This window comes from Nilaparvata lugens, chromosome 1 (assembly GCF_014356525.2).
Source record: "Nilaparvata lugens isolate BPH chromosome 1, ASM1435652v1, whole genome shotgun sequence".
In the NCBI taxonomy this organism is placed as follows: domain Eukaryota; kingdom Metazoa; phylum Arthropoda; class Insecta; order Hemiptera; family Delphacidae; genus Nilaparvata; species Nilaparvata lugens.
Window position 1 is genome coordinate 98,598,768 of NC_052504.1, and position 24,098 is coordinate 98,622,865.

At 33.6% G+C, this 24,098-nt stretch overlaps 1 protein-coding gene across 2 annotated transcripts; it reads left to right on the forward strand.

The window, feature by feature from the left end:
- The first annotated feature begins 2,528 nt into the window (after positions 1 to 2,528).
- On the forward strand, positions 2,529 to 22,314 carry LOC111043511 (syndecan). 2 transcript variants are annotated; one of them, XM_039419757.1, is made up of 5 exons: positions 2,529 to 2,806; positions 9,974 to 10,145; positions 14,176 to 14,282; positions 16,905 to 17,064; positions 20,907 to 22,314. In XM_039419757.1, the coding sequence occupies exons 1-5, from the start codon at positions 2,729 to 2,731 to the stop codon at positions 21,074 to 21,076; spliced, it is 687 nt and encodes a 228-aa protein (XP_039275691.1). In that variant the 5' UTR covers positions 2,529 to 2,728; the 3' UTR covers positions 21,077 to 22,314. The 2 variants fall into 2 exon arrangements, with proteins under 2 accessions (XP_039275691.1, XP_039275692.1); XM_039419758.1 differs by having other exon boundaries at positions 9,974 to 10,133.
- Positions 22,315 to 24,098: the final 1,784 nt, after the last annotated feature.

Genomic DNA, 24,098 nt, shown 5'->3' on the forward strand with positions numbered 1-24,098 from the left:
TACATAAATAATAATGTATCGAACAAGTATTATTATCCATATTGTATTGAAAAACAATTACCTATGTTGTTAGTTATTAATAAATGTATTTTAAGTAATGTATGTTTAATATAAATGTAAGTATTTTATTAATAAAAGTTGTTTTTAATTTAAATTTACACTATAAACATAGATATTGTAGAATTTCTCCATATTAAGGTAAAATAAAAACTATATTGTCAGTTCCACATAATTTATTTGAGCCAAACCCAAGTTTCAATGCACTAAGGCATCATCTTCAGTGGTATTTGTTTGTTCTTTAGGAGTCTAATCAAAAAATACTGCTGAAGATGATTCCATAGTGCATTGAAACTTGAGTTTGGCTCAAATAAATTATGTGCAACTGGCAATATCGTTCTTATTTCACCTTAATTATTTTTAATTATTTGAAGATCACCTTTTCTGATAATTCAGAAGTTTTATTTGAAGACTATAGATTATCACATGCTTCAAACCCTGTATATATTCTTTCTTCTGGTAAAATTGGTATTTGGTGATATGCCGATTTCAAGTCAATTGTACCATAGAGAAACAATAGCTTGAGTAGATATCCCATGGTATAGGGAGTTTTGTCGCTACTTTTACTGTTATCTCAAGCCGATTACTGTTTATTATTGTCGAATTTTACTGTTTTGTTGGGATGAGAGTGTATGAACGGCACAATATGAGAGACTACCAGTGTCACACAGCTTCAATGGATAAAGAATCACATGAACTATCGGCTTGAGATAACAGTAAAAGTTGCGACATAAACGCGCTATACCATGGGATATCTACTTATTCTATTGTTTCTCTATGATTGTTCTAAACCATGAATATTGAACTGTGGCACACCAGTCAGTATATAATAACGAAAGTCTCCACGAAAGATACAAGTATGAGCATTATTATAAATTTAATAATGTGTTCTATCAATGTAGGCATTGATATTATTATTATCAATATGCTTTTGTGTTTGCAAGCTATGGCCCGGTTGCACAAAAGCCGGTTAAGTTTTAACCGTGATTAATTCCACGATAACCAATCAGAGAAGGCCTTTTTGATATAAGACGGCTTCTCTGGTAAATAAAATTTAACTTTGTTGTAGTTCAGACACTGTGTTACTTGTAAATATTTGAAAAAAAACACTTTTCTTGGAGTATTGAGACATTACCTCTGTAATTTCTTAATACAAAAACGCAGGTAATTTGAGACATTCCCTCAATACTCCAAGAAAAGTAAGTGTTTTTCAGATATTTACAAGAAACATATAGTGTTTGAATGAACTACAACAAAGTTATTATACAGTGTTTCGTCATGGAAAGCAACATCAAATAAAATTTAACCGGCTTTTGTGCAACCGACACTTTATTTACTATAATAAATTGACAATTGTTTTATTGTAATACAGACGAAATGATTGACCGCCTATATAATATGGCTGAAAGATGAAATAAAGATTGCAAAATTGAATTTATGGAGTATTTGGTTTATGAATTATTATTGTAAGTATCTCTTGGTTTTAATAATAGGTACTAATAATAAATTACTGTACTGTATCTTATCAAAATAATAAAGTGGAATTGAATCGAGTGATTATGATTGTGCTTCTAAATCTCGATTACACTGCGAGTTGTCACGTCATGATATTGTCCCATTCTATGGCTATAAGTGTCATCAGATACAGTGAGATTCACACTTTATAAAGACAGCACCTGATTATAACATTCTATCCCTCTTATTAAGCTCAATCCTTTTCGTTACTTAACCTTTTTTGAAGAAATATATAGTGAATAACTAAGACTTACATAGCTCCTCTGTATTATCTGTAATTTCCTCTCAATCATGAAAATTTATCATAGAGGTACCTTGTCCCCTAAATTAACATCAGTGAGCTCCCCAAGAAGTTGAGAAACATTTCAAAGGTATTTTCTTGATGGAATGAAATAGATTTTATGAACGTATTTCTCATAAAAGAAACCAATATAGGTAATTTTTTTGCAGGTGAAGTATGATTGAAATTTTAAATAAATAGTCAATTTAACTGAGAGCATCCATATAGACCACTCAGTCAGGCATGCAGTATTCATTTTTTATTAGGTAACAAATTAATTAAAAAATCTAACAGGTAGGCTGATGCTATATTCCATCAATAATTCAATGCGTAAGCACTAGATTTGCTTGAAAATGTTAATGACATTTTAATATTTTCATCAAACATCTTCCAGTGATTAAAAATTCCAGTCAGCTACGCACATTCCAGTTCAAAAATTTCCGGGCTTTGACCATGGTGGCAAAGGCTTGGAAGTCTTCATGCAATATAAAATCATAATCAAATTATGCAAATTTTCAATTGTATTCAGTTATTAATAAGAGATTAAAAAATCGATGATCTTATTTATTCTATATTTTTATCCAATTAGATGACTAGTTTCATCAAAATTGATTAATTGAGAAGCTTATTTACTTGAAGCATTCCGAGAAATTATGAAGGTCATGGCATGCGTAGTAAAATGCTGAAAGTGGGACTATAGCCTATTCTGCTCATCTGCTGTGCACTAGAGTAGAGTTGACTCGCCCTCCATCATTAGAAAAGATATTTCATTGATCAATGTTGTGAATTCTACGAGCAAATTCGGATTTTCTGTTATTGTTTTTGTATTGGAAATAGTGTATGGTTTAGTACTTCGGTACTATTTTATTATTGGTGATGCATTTACGAGTAAATATAATATTACTTCTTCATACAATAGCTGTGATCTCGATACAAATTACATTTGCAGAAGAGGTGAGAATGAATTCATAACTCTAACCTTTTATTTTAAATAATAATTAAGTTGATATTGATCAAAATCATAAAATTTTGTATCCATGTTTTGAATTAAACTACATAAATTTAAATTGCAATGGTTTGAACTATGTTATTTTTTGTATTCAAAACAGCTGTGGTAGGATGCAGGGAATTACCGTACAGAAATAGAGTTGTTTACCCAAAAGTTTAATTCATTCTAGTTACTATCAATTTGAAATAATATTCTTTGAGTTGTCCTCGCCCAATTACCAACAAAAATACACCCACCTTTTTAATATTTGAATCTGTCATCTAATAATTCATTGATCTTATAATTGGCTATAACTATAGTTTGTTTTCCAGTATCTAAGTTTACCTAAATATTGGTACCTGCAGTTATCACTTTTTATCTAAATTCTTTAGAAGTTTAGACAGCCCTAAATTAAACTTATTTTCTTTGCGTTCAGTAACTTTTTTAAACACTTAAATCTACAAAGACTCATGAAGAGTGCTAGCTTACCTTATATGTAGTTGACTTTATGTATTTAGTTACTCTTCATTTAAGTTATTTCTTTACTGTCATGAAATATATTTTTTTTGTTTATAAATTATTGATTTTACGTATAATTGCTACCTTTTCTTACGTAATATCACGCTGCCCTTTTTGATTCAACATTTCCTAACCTAACTCTAAAATTCTATTTACAATAATATTTTGTTTATTCTTTGATTCTAGTATTATAAGTCAAACTAATATTCTCAGTAACTTGAAATGATAGTATATTCTTAATACATACAATATTATTTTCTCCTGATGCCGATAATTTATTTCATGATAATTGACCTCTACCTAGATTGAATTTTGGGGACAGTTTTATAACTGTAAACTGTATTTCTTATAATATAAAAATATTGCCAGCAACCTAACCTTTCTAACTCACTCTTATACCTTTAAAACATCATAAACAAAACATTTTGGGTTCTGAACTAAAATTTGATTTGATATTTTGATGTAGGCTACTATTGATAATAGGTACACAAGAAATACAGAAATTTACCCAATAGAAGACTAATAGGTTAGGTTAATCATATTTTTCAACGTTTAAGTTCAAGTTTTTTTTAAAACCTAATTCTATTATTTTTCATAAGAAATAATAATCTACTGAGTGCCGTACACAATTTGTTTATTTGCAAACCTTTGATCTTATCAGTGATCTTAAATTAACCATTGATCAGTGATTAATTACATCAGTGATTATCTTTCACCTTAGAATAGAAAATCCTCCCACTGAAAAACTGCCATGAATTATTAATAGTTTCATTAACTAAATGGTTGAGCAAATTTTTCAAAGAAATTCATTAAAAACAATGTAAAAATGTTTTGATATCGCAGATGAAGTTTATGAATAATTTATATTCGCATTGATATTGTGTCGCATGAGTAGATTGGACTGGTGTTGATTATATTTGAGTTTTTGAGCCCACTACCTAGAAAATTTTAATTGTTCATTCACTGCCAAATTGATTTGTTTATCAGTTTGCGTGACTCTCATTAAATTCTAAGAATTATTGTTTCTATATTAATCTATTTTTTTAACAAGAAATTTGCGGATTTGTCGTTTAAAAAATGAAAGCATGAAATTAGATCATTGTACGAAATAGGCTGACTCATTGCTGTTTCCTATATTCTTTATTGTGAAATCGTTTCCATTTACCATTAGGTCCCATTACATTGAAATTTTCCATAGATGGCAAAATTGAAGTTCACTTCTTTGATAGTATTTTTCAACTCTTTCAATTCACATTAATATCTTGTAACGAGTTCTAATTCAAATTTATTTTTATTTTTTAAATTAAATTCTTTATTTTCAAGAGAGAATACACTTTTTTAATAAAACTATTGTAAATACTGTAAACTACTATTATAAAAACTACTGTATCCTACTCAAGGTTTATTTTTATAACGGATTATACATTTTATTGAATCATACTATTTGAATTATTACCTAGGGTCAACTAGATTTAGAGTTGGTTGCATGAATACTGATTCCATTATTATCCTTTTTCAAGCTACATTAGATAAATGTAACTTAATTTATTAATGAATGCACCCAAGAGCTATTATCTCTAATGAATTACGTAATTTCATGGAGATAGCAATTTAATCAGCCCCAAATTTGTTGTTTTTATCAAAAAATTATGATGTCACAACTTTTTATTTGATATGAAATTTGATTTCTTATTAATAATATTCCTAGAGAATCTCATGTTTGTTCATGACGTATTGTCATTGAATAGTAAAAAAAGTACAGTAGTTATATTTTCAGAAATTGGAATTATACAAATTGGAAAAAACGATTGCAATAATAATTGGTGTTTTTTTTATTAAATTGTTGAAGATTTCTATAGTTCAAGCATAGAGAAACAATAGCGTAAGTAGATATCCCATGGTATAGGGAATTTATGTCGCAACCTTTACTGTTATCTCAAGCCGATTAATGTCGATTATTGTCAATTTTCACTGTTTTGTTGGGGTGATAGTGTATGATCGGCACAATTTGAGAGACTACCAGCGTCACACAGCTGCATAGGAAAGAACTACGTGAACTATCGGCTTGGGATAACAGTAAAAGTTGCGACTTAAACGCCCTATACCATGGGATATCTACTTATGCTATCGTCTCTCTATGGTTCAAGTCACCACTTTCTTGATTTTTAGTTACAGGACACTATTTCCACTAGCAGAATCCAAGTTTCATCTATTAAATTAATCTGTTTACAAATTAATTTATAAATACGTAAAATTTATGTAGAAAATTGACCAAACTCATGACAATATCGTCTTTACTCTGCTCTAAAAGTCTTGCAAGTTGTTGATTTAATTCCGTCCGAATATTCATCAAATAATCAAATTCTTTATTATACTGGAGTCTTACTCGTTTTATAATAAATTTATGCTAACTTGGTAAATAAATAAATTGTATTTGTAGTAGTTATACATTTTTGAATTGTATATTATTTGTCACTGAGACCTATTTCACGCACAAAGCCTGGTTTTCATTAGTAGAGTTAGTGATAGAGTTCCCTGGGCAAGTACTAACTATCTTGTGAATTCTCCCAATGAAAACGTTCATGGTATAGTACTAGTTTTTTGTAGAGTAGAGTAGGATAGCACCAGGGGATAGTACTCTACCACTTGCTTCCACCACCACTGCTTCTCACTCTACTCTACCACTACTATGCTAATGGAAACAGTCCCAAGCTAGTAGAATCTTGTCGTAGGCTATCAAGTTTAAGAAGTACTGTTTATTTATTAAAAGTATTAATTTTAGTAAAAAGTTTTAATTTATTGAAGTGTTTAAGTGTTAATCCATTTAAAAGTATTGAAATTTTAAGTTTGTTCTGTTCACTAGACAACACACTTTACCTACTATTCTCAATTGTAGTGAAAAAAAATTAAATTTTTAAAATTAATCAAATTTATTAATTAAAATTTTTTAATTTTTTTTTTTAATTTGTGTTCTACCTTTTTTCAAACTTGTGACTAAGATGACTTCATTGTTTATAATAATTATGTTTGACTTATGTTAGATAACATAAAGATTTGTGTCGTAGGGCCATACGCTAAATAAATGTAGTGAAAACAGTTACTTGACCAAGTAAGTAGAGTAGCGTTCGAATGCCAGTTACTCTACTAGTGAAAACCAGGCTTATAGTCTGTCCAAACTGCCATGAGCCCTGAAAGATTAAGCCGACCCTCGCTCCCCCACGCGCAGGCACACATGCCCGGCCTACTTGCGCCATTGATATACTATGTATACTACGTAGTATACAGGTAGGCAGACCGTCCCTTTACTCACACACACAAAAGGAGACTGCGCTTGTGTGTGTGAGTAGTAGGAGGGTCGGCCTAATCCTTCAGAGCTCATGCCTGTTTGGACAGAGTATAACTGCTACTTTGAAGTTTAAAGGAATCAAATTCACTTTACAAAACCACGCATTACATTGCACCACGCTTTGTAAACAGTTTACACTCAAGTTTACAAATCTTGGTGTTTTCTCTATAATATGGTGTTCTAAAGTATAGTTGCATTCTTGGAAAATGGGATTAAAATCATAGTTATATCTGAAAACACTTCGCTGATTGGCTGTCGACAAGTTAAGCTCCATGCGCCTGCTACCCCCGTTGTAAGGGTGACCACTTAAAGAACCCAACTTCTCTGAATACCATTGATAAATTGAAAGATGGCTTTCTGGTGGTTCGGAACCCACATAAAACTGTAGGGCCACTCATCTCCCATCATTATGATTCGGATATGTCCAAAGCTCCGGCAATTTATGTAGATGCATAAAAATATTATATATAGTTATCCTGAAATTAATTTTGTCATATCATATACAGTTCAATAACTATTATTTTCTTAGTCTATATTATGTAAATTCATCTGTAATTTTGCTGTATTGTAAGCTATTGTATATAAGTGTAGAAGTTAGTATCCTATACTATTAAACGAGCAACTTCTGTTTATATGTTTGGATGTTTAGATGTTTGTATTTCACCGGATCTCGAAAACGGCTCTAACGATTCTCACGAAATTCAGAACATAGTAGGTTTATGATATAAAGATGCGATTGCACTAAGTCTCATCCCTGGGAAAACTCGCTGAAGGACATTAAAAGGATGATTATTATTCATCCTTGGAAAAACAGCTGATAATAATTATTTCGTCGTCTGTTGATGATGGAAGTGAGTGAGCGAGTTCATGTGTGTGGGACTGTGTCAAAATAATTATGACTCAGCTGTTGAACTTTTGTAATCATTCAATCAGATACTTAGTGCCGGTTGCTAAAAAGCCGGGTTATTTTCAATCCTGATTAATTCCAGTAGATCCATCTTTTTGAAATGGTCTTCTCTGATTTGGTTCATGTGAAGTTAATCAGGATTAAAATTTAACCGGCTTTTGTGCAACTGGGCCTTTGTGAGGGAAATTTTTGCATTCCTCTGGGAATTAATCTCAATCTACTATGATTAGATAGAATATTTCTGTATGAATGTTATTATAATTTTTTCTTTCGTAATAAATTTTTTATGCTTTTGTACTCCAGAGCGAAGCTCGGTCCCCGATATTATATTGAAATCTACATAAATAAAGTAATCAATCAAGCATTATCTGTCTCATCAAATAAGATGCCATATTTATTCATATTCCATTACCCACGCACAAGCACGGAGCCCATGTGGGCATCATTCTCAGTAAACAAAAGAGGATGTTGGTTGAGGTTAGTACAGTGAGGCTCTCCTTAAACTGTCAGAATTTTTTATAACATGAGTGCTTTACGTGCTTTTGATCAAAGATCAAATCAAATTATTTGCATTTTCATGAATTTACATATTTTTAAAGCATGTAAAGAATTTCAGCATTGTCAATATACAAAACTTGAAATAAACAAGGTAATGTGAGGTTGAAGTAAACCTCAGTAAACATTTAGGGCCGGTTTCCGATCTCGGGATTTGGCTAAGTTCTAGACTTTAAACAGCTGGAGTAAGAAAATTGGCTTTCCGAAACGGGGCGTAGTCGTAGTCATTGTCAAAGTCACGTTTGAATTAAATTTCAAAAACTAGAAAATTTAAACACAAAATAAAATAAAGAGAAAATAGTTTAAAGTTTCAGCTATTTTGAATTATTTAGAAATGTTTAATTTCGTCAAGGAAGAACGTTTCCAATTATAGAAATGAGAAAATAAAAACTGCGACTACGCCCCGTTTTGGAAAGCTAATTTTCTGACTTCAGCTGTTTAAAGTCTAGAACTTAGCCAAATCCCGATCTCGGAAACAAGCCCTTAGTAATGCATGCACATGCATGTTTATCATGCGCGCGCACACATGTTCATAATGCATGTTTCGTCATCAGCGAGAGGCTTCAACATAAAATAAACAACCAATTAAAATAAATAAGTAACTGGAAAATAGAAAATTATATTGATGCAAAAATAATTCAACCTCAAATAGAGCAACAAAGAAAAAAGTTCTACTAGGTACAAAATCGAAGATACAAAAACCTAACGTCAAAAATCTGGTGTGGCGCACTCACACAACTTTCCTTGCCGTTAAGAAAATTGATCACCTGACGCTAGTGTACTCGCGCATCTCAAGTCTACTTATTCAAAGATATGAGACAGCTGGTGATAGGTCAATAACGCTGGAAACACACGAGGTCTGCTATCTCTTCGTAGTGAATGATTTAATAGAACCAACAGTTTGCAATTTAATAATCACATTTTCTCGAATTCTGAGCTTATTTTCAATTTTAGGTGAAAATGTTACTGAACAATTGTAGAGATTTTCTTGCTCAATCTTTTCCACTTGAAATTCCTTGTTTAAATTGTATATGAAGGCTGATAATTGAGAATCTAAAATCAAACTTTGCATAGATGGGGCAAAGCTCCTGAAATTTTTACAGATATAGGACTTGTTGCAGTTGATAGAGCTTATCAATGACTATTCCAGGTATGAATCTGATCAAAATCGTTGGAGCCGTTTTCGAGAAAATCGCGAAAAACTCTGTTTTTGACAACATTTTCGCCATTTTAGCCGCCATCTTGGATTGCATTTGATCGAAATTGTTCGTGTCGGATCCTTATAGTGTAAGGACCTTGAGTTCCAAATTTCAAGTTATTCCGTTAATTGGGAGATGAGATATCGTGTACACAGTCACATATAGGCCTTCACACTCATACACACACACACAGACCAATGCCCAAAAACCACTTTTTGGACTCAGGGGACCTTGAAACGTATAGAAATTTGGAGATTGGGGTACCTTAATTTTTTTCGGAAAGCAATACTTTTCTTACCTATGGTAATAGGGCAAGGAAAGTAATAAACTACAACAAAATCGAAGATACAAGAACCTAACGTCAAAAAAAGTTTCCTTGAAGCCTTTCGCTGTGAAGACACAACAATGAATGACGACATAGGTAATAAACTACAACAAAATCGAAGATACAAGAACCTAACGTCAAAAAAAGTTTCCTTGAAGCCTTTCGCTGTGATGACAAAACTATGAATGACGACACATATTCATCATGCATGTCCTACTGTTAGTCAGCCTCATTTTCTAATCTCAGTTCGCCGACTAATCTTAGTCTAATGTTGTTTTACAGACGAATTCACAACAGCACAGTGTCTGGCAGAAATCGAAGGATGACATCTACATAGACGACGACGCCCTGGAAGGCTCGGGTCGTGACGAGGTGAGGAATGACTTGGAGGCGAGTGGCTCGGGTTACGGGCCGGACGATGAGGACGCCGAGGCTGGATCAGGTGCTGTCTCTAGTGAGTTAACCCTGTACTCCTTTTAGCCGCTTCATGTGCTCCTTTAATTTGTCGTTGTAGGCAACCCGTTGTACATTCTGCCTTTTAAGCCCGGTCCAGACGCTCAAGTTCAGCTTGAGTCTTTTGCTCAAGCAAAAGTCGGAGCATGTAAGTCGTTGCGTCTGGACGGTAAAACGGATGGGTCTTCAAGCTTAAGTCGTCGAATTTAAAATGTATCGGCCAATCGGCCGAAATCTTTTTCCATCAAACCATCTGTATTTTGCCTATCCACCAAAACCTAAATCGCCTAAAAATGGAGATAGAGAAATTGTGATTTCAGATTCGGATTCAGCGCCCTCAAATTAATAAAATGCCTCGCGAGTACTTGAAAATAAGCAAGTTTTTTATCAATTGTAAATGACGCCATTTAACCCTTGTTTTTCTTTCTTGATTCTAATGATTCTCTCAAATTTTTTTTTTGATATTATGATTTACTATCATGATATATTAAGATGTACTATATTGTTGATAAGAATACTATCTACAAAATTTCAATCCATTTACAATCACTGTGTCTCGAGATATGACATGTAAAAAAAGCCATTTAGCGATTAACAGTAATATTTTTGTCATTATGTTGTTAAATATAGCATTATCCAGTTGAATCAGCGAAAAAATACGATATAATTATTACTCATCTACCGGATATATGTCATGTATGTTAATGACGAACTGAACTTGTGAGCACAAAAATAGGAAAACGGATGACATAAGACGGATGCGTGTGGACGCAATTTTACATCCGTCTTTTGCTTGAACCAAACGGTCCGTCTTTTGCTTGAGAAAAAGACTGATGGTAAACTTGAGCGTCTGGACCGGGCTTTAGTCCATCCACATGGTCATTTTTTAGGAAACAGCCCCGAAAGAATTTTTCTCGTCGGTTTACTATTCGTCGGTTTACTATCTATTTTGAGGCGCTGAATACATCCACATGGTCATTTTTTAGGAAACAGCCCCGAAAGAATTTTTATCGTCGGTTTACTATCTATTTTGAGGCGCTGAATACATCTAAAACCGACGAGAAACGTTCTTTTGTGACTGTTTCCTTAAAAATAACAATTTGATTGGACTATTAGTGCCCCTTCAATTTGTCGCAATAGGCAACCCGTTCTACATTCCTGCTTCTCATAGTGTGGTCCACGTTATAATGGCAGTGGAGAAAGATAGGAGATCACCGTTGCCGATTCTCTGCCTTGACACTCCCTCCTAAATAGGATAGCTGATACTGGTATATCTGACGTGATATTATCAACTGTTCACTCTTGTTTAAAATACGGTACCTAATCAATTAATTTTTATTTTTCAAGGACATTATCTACAGTCTAATATTTTTAACAATAGTTATTAAAAACTAGTACTCACAATAATTATTATATTATGCTATTAGTAACTATTATTTAAAATATTAGACTGTAGTGTCGTCATTATAGTTAAAAAACGAATTAGTAACTCCCAGTTTGTCATGGATAGCAAAATAGATTAGTATTATTATATTTTTCAATGATTAAATGAAAAAAATCATAATTGAGATGAAATATTGTTATTTTCACATTTATGAAAAACGATCTGGCAACGTTGCGGAGCTAGAAAAGGGTAGCGCTGTCCGGTTTGTCAAATGACAGCAAGGATAGCAACACCAATGTTTATCTAGTACTGTCATTATAATGTGGACCTCACTATAGCTTACTTTGCATTTTTTCCAATGCTATTTTAATTCACTCTTATATGAATGCTAATTTCAAACATATTTGCCTAGTACACTCCTTCAACCATTTTTGTTTTGTTTGTTTTTATTCAAATAAATTTTATTTTGGATGTTTGTCCATAGTGAAATTCACGTTATAAAGTTTACCAGTTGAAGGATAGGCCCGGTTTCACAAAAGCCTGTTGAATTTCAATCATAATTAAATGTCACGAGTATCACGAGAGAAGGCTCTTAAGAAAAGAAGGTTGGTTATCGTGGTATTTAATCACGGTTAAAATTTAAAAAGCTTCTATGCAACCAGACCATAGTTTAGTCAAATAAAGGTTTGAGGTGGAACATATTGCAACATGAGCGGAAACTATAGCTGATAGTTCTCAAGCTATCTTAAACTGAAAAATGATAATATTTTTCAATTTTCATGACTTAGGTACTTGATGGATAGCCTACCTTGTGTCCGATAACAGGATTCTGGTGTATCTGACACCGGAATACCTCTGAACATGAATTTTGGAGCTACCATTTAGAACCAAATTTAAAACGGTAGCTTCTGTTAATCACAAGAAAATTCAGTTTGTTTATCGATTCGATTTTTCAACGAAAACTTGAAAATAGCCGACAGACTTTACTAGAATGCAACGTCTAACTGACGAAATACTTATCAAAATGACAGTCATGAACCAAACTTATTAACCATTATCAACCTTTATGAATCATACTGAAGTATGAAATTATATAAATATCATAGAAAAAAAGGTAGCATAATAATAAGCCATAAGGGATAGGGCGTTTATGTTCTAAATTTCACTTTCAATTCAAGCCGATAGTCCTATAGTTAGGTCCACGTTATAATGGCAGTGGAGAAAGATAGAAGAACAACGTTGCCGATCTTCAGTCTTGTCAATGCTTTCTATAGACTGTAGCTGATTCAGGTTTATTGATGCAATATTAACTGTTCATTCTCGTTTAAAATAATCAATTATATTTTATTAAGCAAGAAATTATATTTTTCAATAATTTCATAATAAATTTTCATAATTAAGATGGAATATTTTGTTAATTAATTATTAATCCTACATTGTTAAAATACTCAAGGCCCAGGAAGCGGGCTACCCCGCAAGAGGCTGGCGATTGTTAAATTTGTCGGCTTCGTGGGGCAGCTAAAAAGATGGTCCGTGGTGTGGGGTCCATTACCACAGTCGGAACAGACATCGGTCACATCCTCTGCGATTCTGGACATGCAACTGTTCAGAATCACAGAGTAGTCTGATCTCAGTTGCGCGAATTACAGAGAAAGAGATAGCGCTATCTGCTTTGTTGAATGATAGACAAGGATAGCAAAACCATTTATAATCAAACACTGCTATTATAACGTGGACCTCACTATCGTAGTTCTTTATCGTCTCTCATACTGTGCCGTTCTTAAGGTGCGTACAGACTTTCACTCTGCTCCGCAATCGAACGTCACTCGAGCAGATCGATTGATGATCGACCGGGGAGCAAGAGTGGAACGCGGGAAGAGCTGACATCTCCCTTAACGTTCATGATCGGTGCGAGTGCAGAGCGGGGGCGGAGCGATGGCGGAACGAGGGCGGAACGTGCGCGGAGTGGGTTGGAGGCGCGTATATCTGTACGCAGCTTTACACTCTCATCCGGCCAAAACAGTAATATTGATAGAAATCGGCTTGAAGTTAACAAAACTCGGTTTGAAATTTGGAACATAAACGACCTATATTATGGAATATCTTCTTATGCTATTTTTTCTCCATGTTATTATACAATAATTTATTTATAAGTATACAATATTTATAAGTTATATTACAATACTATATTTTCAATATTCTAATGTTGCATTCAATCTTCATTGTAATTAATAAGTTTTCATAATATGTGAAATTTGTTGCATAATTAGCTGTTGTACTGTAATTTATTGTAGATTCGTGTATAAACCAGAATGTATTGTAACTTACTTGAATAAATAAATTTGAATACATTAATTGTAATTATAAAGTAATACCGTAGTTTGTCATTTGGGCATCATATTTAAAAAAAGGTTTGATATTGATTTAGGCTCTGTATCTATAAAATGTTTTAAAATATACCTGTTTGATACCAATCATTTTTGTGAGGGCTACTCGTGATAATGTGAAAATTAAAAAAATCACTCATTTAAAAATGGCATTAAAATTTCGTGAGGAAGAACATTAAGTTTTAAAAAATCGTTCTTTGTTTTATACTGTTTGTTAATAATGTTGACTTTTCAGTAATAAATTTACTTTCTGTTTTCAGTTATCAATTCGAACAACAATAACAAAACACCAAAGACATCAAACCATCCATCCAAGGAACCTGACTTTGGCAAAGAGAGAGAGCCTGAAGTTACAAAGGAGAATCAGGTATCAATCATATTCTGGTTCTTTGAATCATTTTTTAACTGTCCTTGTGTCATCATCTCGATTGTTTTCTTACAATTTAATATCAAACTGTTGAAATAGAGCAAATAGAACCCTATTACTACCTTCTATTGTAGGGGCATATTTGTATGGAATTGAAATTTTTCAACAGACGCCAATGTTGTGCCGATACACCTCTCAGAATCTCCCTGATTGGCTTAGAATCAGAGCGGTTGGTGAGAATCGGCCAATCGGAAGCCTCGACGATAAAAAATGTCGGACGACAAACAGTAAAGTCAACACACGCATCGATTTTTCGACATACTTTTTTTGCTGTCGTTATAAATGCTACAAGAACACACCTGGCAAACAGATACATAAGTTATGTCAATCTTTGCCAAGTTATGTTCAATCTAATAGAATTTATAGGGACAGTGAAAATACGTCCAAAGATTGATGTGTGTGTGTGTGTGTAACTAGACTGAGTCTGAAATGATACGATTTTTGGATGTACGATTTTTAACTAGATTAGACGTACGTTTGTGTAAGGCTCAAAGAAAATGTTACTAATGTAAGCCCCGTATTATTGATGGTTGTGTTAGGCTCAACTCACACTACCTCGACTCAAATCGTACGACTGCAGTCGAGGATACTCCAGTCACAGAATAGATACAGAATGGAAACTTGTAATCAAACGCCTATCTAACCAATGCTTTTTACATGACCCCAATACTAAACACGTCACGTGACCTTGGGAAGTTCCAATCCTGGTCTTCTGATTGGCTCGTGGCAGTGAATGAGATCAATTGATCCGGATCATTAAAGTGATCCGAACCTACCATCAATACTATTACAATGCGGCGCTTCCTAACAAGATGGCGGATTTTGGCGTCAGGGTATAGCCAAGTTTCCGTACTGTGTGTATACTGTGCTCCAGTCTCTCGACCTTACGACTTTCTTGCTCATTGGTCACTACTTCAGTTCCATGCTACTACATTTTCTAACCTTACTTTATTAAAAATATAAGATCTAATTCGTCACTACTTAGCATGTAACAAATTTTATAATAAGTGCTTGCGTAGCAGCACAGAGATCCCGGGTTCATCCCCCTCATAACCAAAAGTTTTTTAACCAGATCACTCCCGTGTTGTCGGATGGGCACGTTAAACTGTCGGTCCCGGCTGAAGTATGACAGTCGTAATGCCCATTGACGGTTTAAATTATATATTCAGGCGGTGGGACCTTCCCGCAAGGGACTCCCCACCAACAAAAGCCATACGAATTTACTTTTACTTTTTTTTTATAATAATTATTATGAATATAATTATTATCTTATCTAATTCTTATTATTGTCTTATCTAAAATGATAAAACATCACTTTCATAAAACATAACCTCACTTCCATTAAAAATGCACGGTACTACTAAGCAACTCAAGTCGAGTCTATAAACTTTCTACTCGCGATATTTTTCAAAGTTTTTAGATTTGTATATCATCAAGCTATCAAAATGGAAAAGTTTTCTCAGAAAAACATTTTTTTCCGATCATCACTTTTTGAGATATGAGCGCCTAAAGTTTAAATTTTTGGGACAGAACATTTCAAATTCGGTAAGAGATAAATCCATGAGATTCAGAGGATAGATTCTTCATGGTATTGTTGATATAGGTAGTAAAATAAAAATTATCTGAAAATATCAATTTTTAAGATAGTTATTCAATTTACTAAAAATAACCAAAAGCAACTTTTAGTTGAGTTATTTTTGGTAAATTGAATAACATTCTCAATGTTATAAAAATATCAATGTTATATATTGAAAATATCAATTTTTAACATAGTTATTCAATTTACTAAAAATAACCAAAATCAACTTTTAGTTGAGTTATTTTTGGTAAATTGAATAACATTCTCAAAAATTGATATTTCCAGAAAATTTTTGTTTTATTAGATCAATAATACCATTCATCCTCTGAATCTCATGGATTTATCTCTTACCGAATTTGAAATGTTCTGTCCCAAAAATTTAAACTTTAGGCGCTCATATCTCAAAAAGTAATGATCGGAAAAAAATGTTTTTCTGAGAAAACTTTTTCATTTTGATAGCTTGATGATATACTAATCGAAAAACTTTGAAAAATATCGCGAGTAGGAAGTTTATTTTTAGCCTTTGCACAGCCTTAATCAAATACTGCCATTATAACGTAAAAATCACTATAGTTATCGTGAAGCCTGTGGTTCATGTGACCAAAGCGGCAATTTTTATGAAAGTTACTTTTTAACTTGAAGGTAACTTAGTTACTCCTGATTTACCAACTTGATAAGTTTGTTGAAATAATTTATAAATTTTAATTTAAGCCACTAATTAATTAATTGTGACTGTTCTGTTAATATTATTTCATCGCTACATGTTTCTATTTCAAAGTGTATTACTTGTGTTTTTGTGGCAAATAAAATTTATCAGAGATTGACAATGGTGTAATAACCGAAACCGGTCTTTTCAAGTATCAATAAATCTGTGGTTTTTTGACAATTCCTTAGTCTTTTTCATTCAATATGAATAATTACCACAATATCAACTTCTCAACTACTACACAAAAAATAAAGTTTCTATTTTATTCTATTTTCAGAATAATGTTGAACAAACTGTGCCGAACAACGGTATTGGTGGAACAGATACTGACTCTAATGCTGATTTAGACTCTAGTAATCACAATGATGTATACATAATGAACGCAAAGCCCGAGGACAGGCCCACATCGTTCTTTGCTCAACCAGGCATCTTGGCAGGTATGTATCATTTCCTCAAATTGGGAAATTATCGGGATATTTCTACCTGTATCATTTGGTTCAATCACTTGTCCTAAAATTGGAAAATTATCGAGTTATTTCCATCATTTTTACCTCAACTATTGTCAAATTTATTTATTTACTAGCAGGCAACCCGTGCTTCGCAAGGGCCTAATTGAAAACTTGACCACCTGGAATCTTGAAGAATGTAAAATAGGCCTATAACCATCCTCGGTAAATCAATAATCTATGTGCAAAATTTCAAGTCTAGTAGTTCAGACGTGATGTTGCGTGATTCGTGAATTTTCTATACCGTACGTGTATAAGCCAATTCTTTCCTTTATTATACAGAGTTGTGCAGAGGAAACGCATGTTTTTCGAACAGCCAGTACTCGTCAACGGGAGAGGGTATTGCCCTGGAACGAATGTTGGCAGACGACCCATACTATGCCATTTCAGTTGCTATGAGCGTTGGAACGTACAACTTCGTGTGTTCGCTGTTAAGCAGTTTTTTTTTTTAGAAACAATGAATCTGTAGTCATACTGCAACGCTTTTTCGTCAATATTTAAGAGTTGGGCGTCGAGCTGCAATGAAATACTGTACTCCGATGGGTTGAGCGTTTAGGAGTACTAGCTCTGTGATGAAAAAGAAATCACCTGGTCTTTCCCGTTCAGTTCGTACTCCTGAAAATGTAGACCGAGTCAGTGTCGTCGACTCGATCGTCTACGACTAGTAACAATACTGCCGTTCTGACTCGGTCTACACTTTCCGGGGAACGGGGAAGACCAGGTGGTTTATTTTTCATCACAGAATTAGTACTCCTAATCGCTATAACCCATCGGAGTACAGTATTTCGATCGGGCATCGCACCTCGACCCTCAACTCTAAAATATTGACGAAAAAGCGTTGCTCTGTGACTACAGATTCATTGTTTCTAAAAAAAAACTGCTTAACAGCGAACACACGATGTAGTACGTTCCAACGCTCATAGCAACTGAAATGGCATAGTATGGGTCGTCTGCCAACATTCGTTCCAGGGCAATACCCTCTCCCGTTTACGAGTACTGGCTGTTCGAAAAACATGCGTTTCCTCTGCACAACCCAGTAAATATTATCGATTTATTTATTTATGGAAACAACAGATAACCTCATTTGGTAACCTCCGTCACTTATACATCAGATCTTTACTTATTTACTTACTGCCATGGCCATACATATCTAAGAAGATATTAAGCCGCACCAACAAAGCCCCAGAACCTCTCTAGGTATATCAGACCCTTGAATCTAAAAGTTTTGAAAGAAAATATAGAAAGATGCAATCTTAAAAGAGATTGATTAGAGAAATTAAAGAGAAATTAAGAGAAATAAATTTCTTAAAGAGAAATAAATTTCTTAAAGAGAAATTTCCATGTTATTAAATTGTGCAGGTCACACCGAGCACGCTACCGCGGAGGTAGTACCTCGGCGGTAGTTTCACTTCGCGAGCCAGGCGAACTTTTGAAACGTCTCTTAGTGGGAGTACCGCTAGCGGTAGTGAGCTCGGTCTGACGTGGCCAATCTAATACATGGAAGCGAACGAACTCCAGAACTTCGCCATCGGTAGCGCTCTGGTTGCCGGCCTTCCCCCACTTCTAGAGAACCAGCCTCATCAAAACCAAACTACCGCTGGTGGACGTTTTTTGGTGTGAACTGCTTCCAGAAAAACTACCTCCGCGGGAGCGAGCTCGCTACCGCTAGCAGACGTTGGTGTGACGACCGCTTTACAGTTTTGTTAAAATCATTACCAATAAATGTTGGAGGATTCTATATAAATACATTAGCAATGAATTAGTGATAATGTTAATGGTAAACAAGTTATTATTGATTGGTATTATTAAACCAGTATAAGATAGTAATAACCTTCAACAAAGATAACTGAAAACAGATTGTTCAACAACAATAATATTTAGTATATTATATAAAATAATATATAATATATTTAGAAGTACGACCTTCAAATTGTACGAAAATTTATCCACATCACTGGCTACCCACTACCACTAGGGCTACCCACTAGGGCTAGGTTGCACAAGAGCCTGTTAATTTTAATCGTGATTAAATGTCACGAGAACAAATCAGAGGCAGCTTCTATTCACGGCATTCAATCACGGTTAAAATTTAACAGGCTTTTGTGCAACTGAGTCCAAGTGTTTGACTTTTTTAAAATACAATGAGTAAACAAAAATATCTACAATCAAAATCGAGTTTATATTCACATTTACTATATCCACAAATTTTCAGGTGCGAATTTTACGTAGATTTGAGATAAGATTTATTATTTGTTTGAGATACTATTTCAATGTTTTTTTTTATTTACAACGATATACAGTCAATTATTCAAATCAAGTAAATAAACAATTTTTCCTAAAAAGATCCTTGTGTACCTCTTTGGATGCAACACGTTGCTTTTGAGAAGATACAAAATAGCATCCGTTGCTTATGGAAAGAAACATTTTAAGCTCCTTGTGTATCTTTTCGGATGCAACACGTTGCTTTTGAGAAGATACAAAATAGCATTTTTTGCTTATGAAAAGATACATATTAAAAGATGTTCGATGTTAGTGAAGTCTAGTGTTTTTACTTTCCTTGCTCTATTACCATAGTAATAGGAAAGTATTGCTTTCCGAAAGAAATTAAGGTACCCCAATTTCTAAATTTCTATACGTTCAAGGTCCCCTGAGTCCAAAAAAGTGGTTTTTAGTTATTGATCTGTATGTGTATGTTTGTATGAGTGTATGTGCGTCTGTGTACATGATATGTCATCTCCCAATTAACGGAATGACTTGAAATTTGGAACTCAAGGTACTTACAATATAAGGATCCAACACGAACTATTCCGATCTAATGCAATTCAAGATGGCGGATAAAATGGCAAAAATGTTGTCAAAAACTGGGGTTTTCGCGATTTTCTCGAAAACGGTTCCAACGATTTTGATTAAATTTATACCTAAAATAGTCATTGATAAGCTCTATCAACTGCCACAAGTTCCATATCTGTAAAAAATCCAGGAGCTCCGCCTCATCTATGGAAAGCTTGATTTTAGTTTCCAAATTATCAGGCTTCAGATACAATTCTAAAGCCTTCAATACAAACAAAAAATTCTAAGTGGAAAAGATTAAGCATGAAAATCTCTACAATTAATGTTCAGTAACATTTTCACCTAAAATTAAAAATAAGCTCGAAATTCGAGAAAATATTATTTCAATTGCAAAATGTTGGCAACTGTTGATTCTTTTGAATCATTTACTATGAAGAGATTGATTGATTGATTGAGTACTTTATTTATGTAGATTACAATATATACTGGCCTATACACTTTTATAAAATAGCTTACAATACAGCAAAATTATAGATGAATTTACATAATATAGCCTAAGAAAATAATTATTGAACTGTATATGATACGAAAAAAAACAAATTTGTAACAACTAAAGATAATATTGTTATGCATCGACATAAATTGGCGGAGCTTTGAACATATCAATGTCCATTCTTCAGAAAGAATATTCAAAATATCCTTCCCACTAACTCTCTACCAAAAATATAGCAGACTTCGTTTGTCTCCAACGTTATTGTCCTGTTACCCGCTGGCTTGGATCTTTTAATAATAGACTTATTATTATAATAGAATAGATGCGCGTGAACATTAGCGTCAGGTGATAAATTTTCATAACGGCAAGGAAAGTTGTGTGAGTGCCCCACACCAGATTTTTTATGTATTGTGGTCTAGTGACCCTCCGCCGATAGGCAAATCTACAGAACCCGAACTGTTGTAATGTGTGTTAATGATTTGTGTTTCAGCTGTGATTGGCGGAGCAGTTGTCGGCCTGCTGTGCGCCATCTTGGTTGTGATGTTCATCGTGTACAGGATGCGCAAAAAGGACGAAGGATCCTACGCCCTCGAGGAGCCCAAGCGCTCGCCAACAGCCAACTCTTACTCGAAAAACTCCAACCGAGAGTTCTATGCCTGAAGTTGCCATAATCAATTATTTTGTGCTCCATGAGTAAAGTACGGTATACAAATCTGTAGGTAATTACTATGAATGCGTCACTGAAATGTATTTATTGCTCTCATTATTGTTTGGAGGAGACCAGGAAGTCAGGTGACCAAATATATTACTGTGGCGGCCGTTTGATACGGCACGAATTTATTCATACATTAATCTAATGGTAGATAATAAGTACATTTTTGTGAGCAGTACCTTTCCATTCAATCGTCCATATTAACTTGTAATTTATTTGATAAATATACAAATTCATTCATTTTAAAATTACTAAATTGTAAATAATTGTTTATCTCTCTATCATTGAACTTGCTATACTAAAAGCGTATACTTTATTCCGCTAATTGGACACAAAAACTGCCATTTATCAAGTCATTCTAAATAATTTCATTTCTATCTGGCTTCACGCGAATAGGTTGTTTCATTGATCTAATCGATCGGTTGTAGCTTCAAAACAAAAACAAATTCAATTAGTTACATGTTATGAAAAGTATACTTATAAGATGATGTCCATATTTTTTGTGTATTGAATAATTATATTTTATTACTTTTAATCAGCGCGTAACTTAATCTAAGAGTAATAGATATATTTAACATCATGTATATTATTCACTAAATTGATGCGGCATTCTTGAGCTGGGCTCGCACACAACAGTGACAGTGAAAAGATAATTCCCATAACTTCAAGTGGTATTAATAATAATCTTTATTAAAGGAGGTAACAGATGGAAGGAAACTCAACCTTAGTATTTTCATAGAGAAACATAGCGTAAGTAGGTATCCCATGGTATAGGGCGTTTATGTTGCAACTTTTTCTGTTATCTCAAGCCGATTATTGTCGATTTTTCTGTTTTGTTGGGGCGAGAGTGTATTAACGGCACAGTATGAGAGACTACGAGCGTCACACAGCTTCACGGGAAAGAACTACGTGGACTATCGGCTTGAGATAACAGTGAAAGTTGCGTCAGAAACGTCCTATAACATGGGATATCTACTTACGCTATTGTTTCTCTATGGTATTATTCATACTCGGCTGGGCTGAGTGGGAGTAGTTCAATTAGGACTTAATCGAAATAATATTTTGGCTGTTCACTGTTGTGTGCGAAACCAGCTTGACGGGTTTGTCCATATCGTTGAAGTGAGTTTCAATGATTCAACAATGCTTTGTGCTCTCTAATGATGAACATTCCACCCTAAAGGGGCGTTTACATTAGTCAAGATTACTTGAATTCAAGTTGTGTATAGAATGAATGTATTTTGTAAACTTGAAGTCTAGTGTACAAGAACAGCGACGTGAAACCACTGTACCAATGTAGACTTGTTCGTTAAATTTTGTAGGTGTTGAACATGTTTGACTTTTGGATTAAATTGAATCTAGAAGGTATGTAACAAATGGGAAAACCGTTGTCAATCGAAGTAGACTGTATAAAAACAACTAAAACGATAGTATGAAAAGTAAGAAAAAACTTTGAGATGAATTAGATTTTTTATCAATTTTTTGTTATGGAATAGAATAACTCTGTGGCTTGGTGCAAGAAGTACCTATGTCAAAATATCAACTTTCTCACAAATCAGCTTAAGAGTTCACCTTATATTTTCGAACCACGGCATTTCAATACGGAAATGCGAGTGCTAGAAGTGCAGAAGTCGACGTTGGTAGTTCTGGCACGGAGTATGAATGACAATCTAAAAGCATATTTATTTATTAGAACAGTCACAAACACGATATTTGGAAAGAGAAACAGGCAATTGCCCAAAACTTCTTCAATTCCTTGATTTTGGCACATAAATAGTCCAAAGTGAGGTTAAGTTTAAAATTTCTGTTTTCACCAAAGATTAACACTCAGAGAATACGTATTTGAGATATGACTGATGAATTTTGAATTTCATATGTCTTCATTCGTAGTTTTCGCACTCTGAGAGTGGAATAACAGTTATTTATAATTTAGTTACTAAATCATGACATTGGTATTATAAACTTTATAACTTTTATTGCTTTGAGATAGGACATTGGCACTTCTGGAACTGAAAATAATCGATATTAGTGATGTATTAAACTCATTTTTGAAAAAATTGACATTGGTAGTTTTTGCACTAAGTCACAGAACTAGCAACCAATTTCTTTAATAAGAAATTGCTAATCGTTCTATTTAATGAAGAGATTCAATTGTAAGCCGTTCGTGATGGATTACAATATTGAAGAATTCTATTATGCTAGTCTTTTAATTTAGAATTATATACTTTTGAGGTTAAGAAAACTTGAATTTAAGTAAAATCGTCCATTTAACTGAAAAGTTGAAAAAAACTTGAATTCAAGTAAACTTGACCAATGTAAACGCCCTTAAGAAATCGGAGAGTTGGCCTTCGCCACTTTGTCTCTTACTAGATTAGTTTTCTACTGGCTTTTCTGTTTTTGCAATTAGTCGGGTGGTGTTTGAAAGGATCCTGTACAGGTCTCAGATCACAACACCCGTTAACCTTCTTAGTCACTTCCCACTGTATTGTAAAATGTATGTAAATCGAGTACTTTCATAATGTATGTTACAAGTAAGATATTATATTCCTCTCCATCATTGACTCTGCTATAATAATTATAGTAATTTAATTGTAACGTTGAAAATAGTTTATCACAATTTATCAATGTAAATATTAATATTGTAGTAGACATTTTCACTCATATTTAGCTGTAACAATTTATTTATTGTTTGAGTTGTGTATCAGTGTACTAAAATTTTAAAACTTGATCAAATCCAATTATCACACACTATCCACTGTGAATGTGGTTTTTAACATTAAACATAAATACCCTACTAAAACTAATGTATTTGTAACGCTGTATACTATTTATGTTTATCTCCTGAGCTCTTGTTATTTACTGTGTAGTACATACTCAATATTTTATCATGTTGATTCTTTTTATAGTTTTTGTTTGCAACCTTGTTCTATGAAGTCGAATTATTAAAACTAGATGAGTGTTGTAGACCTTCAA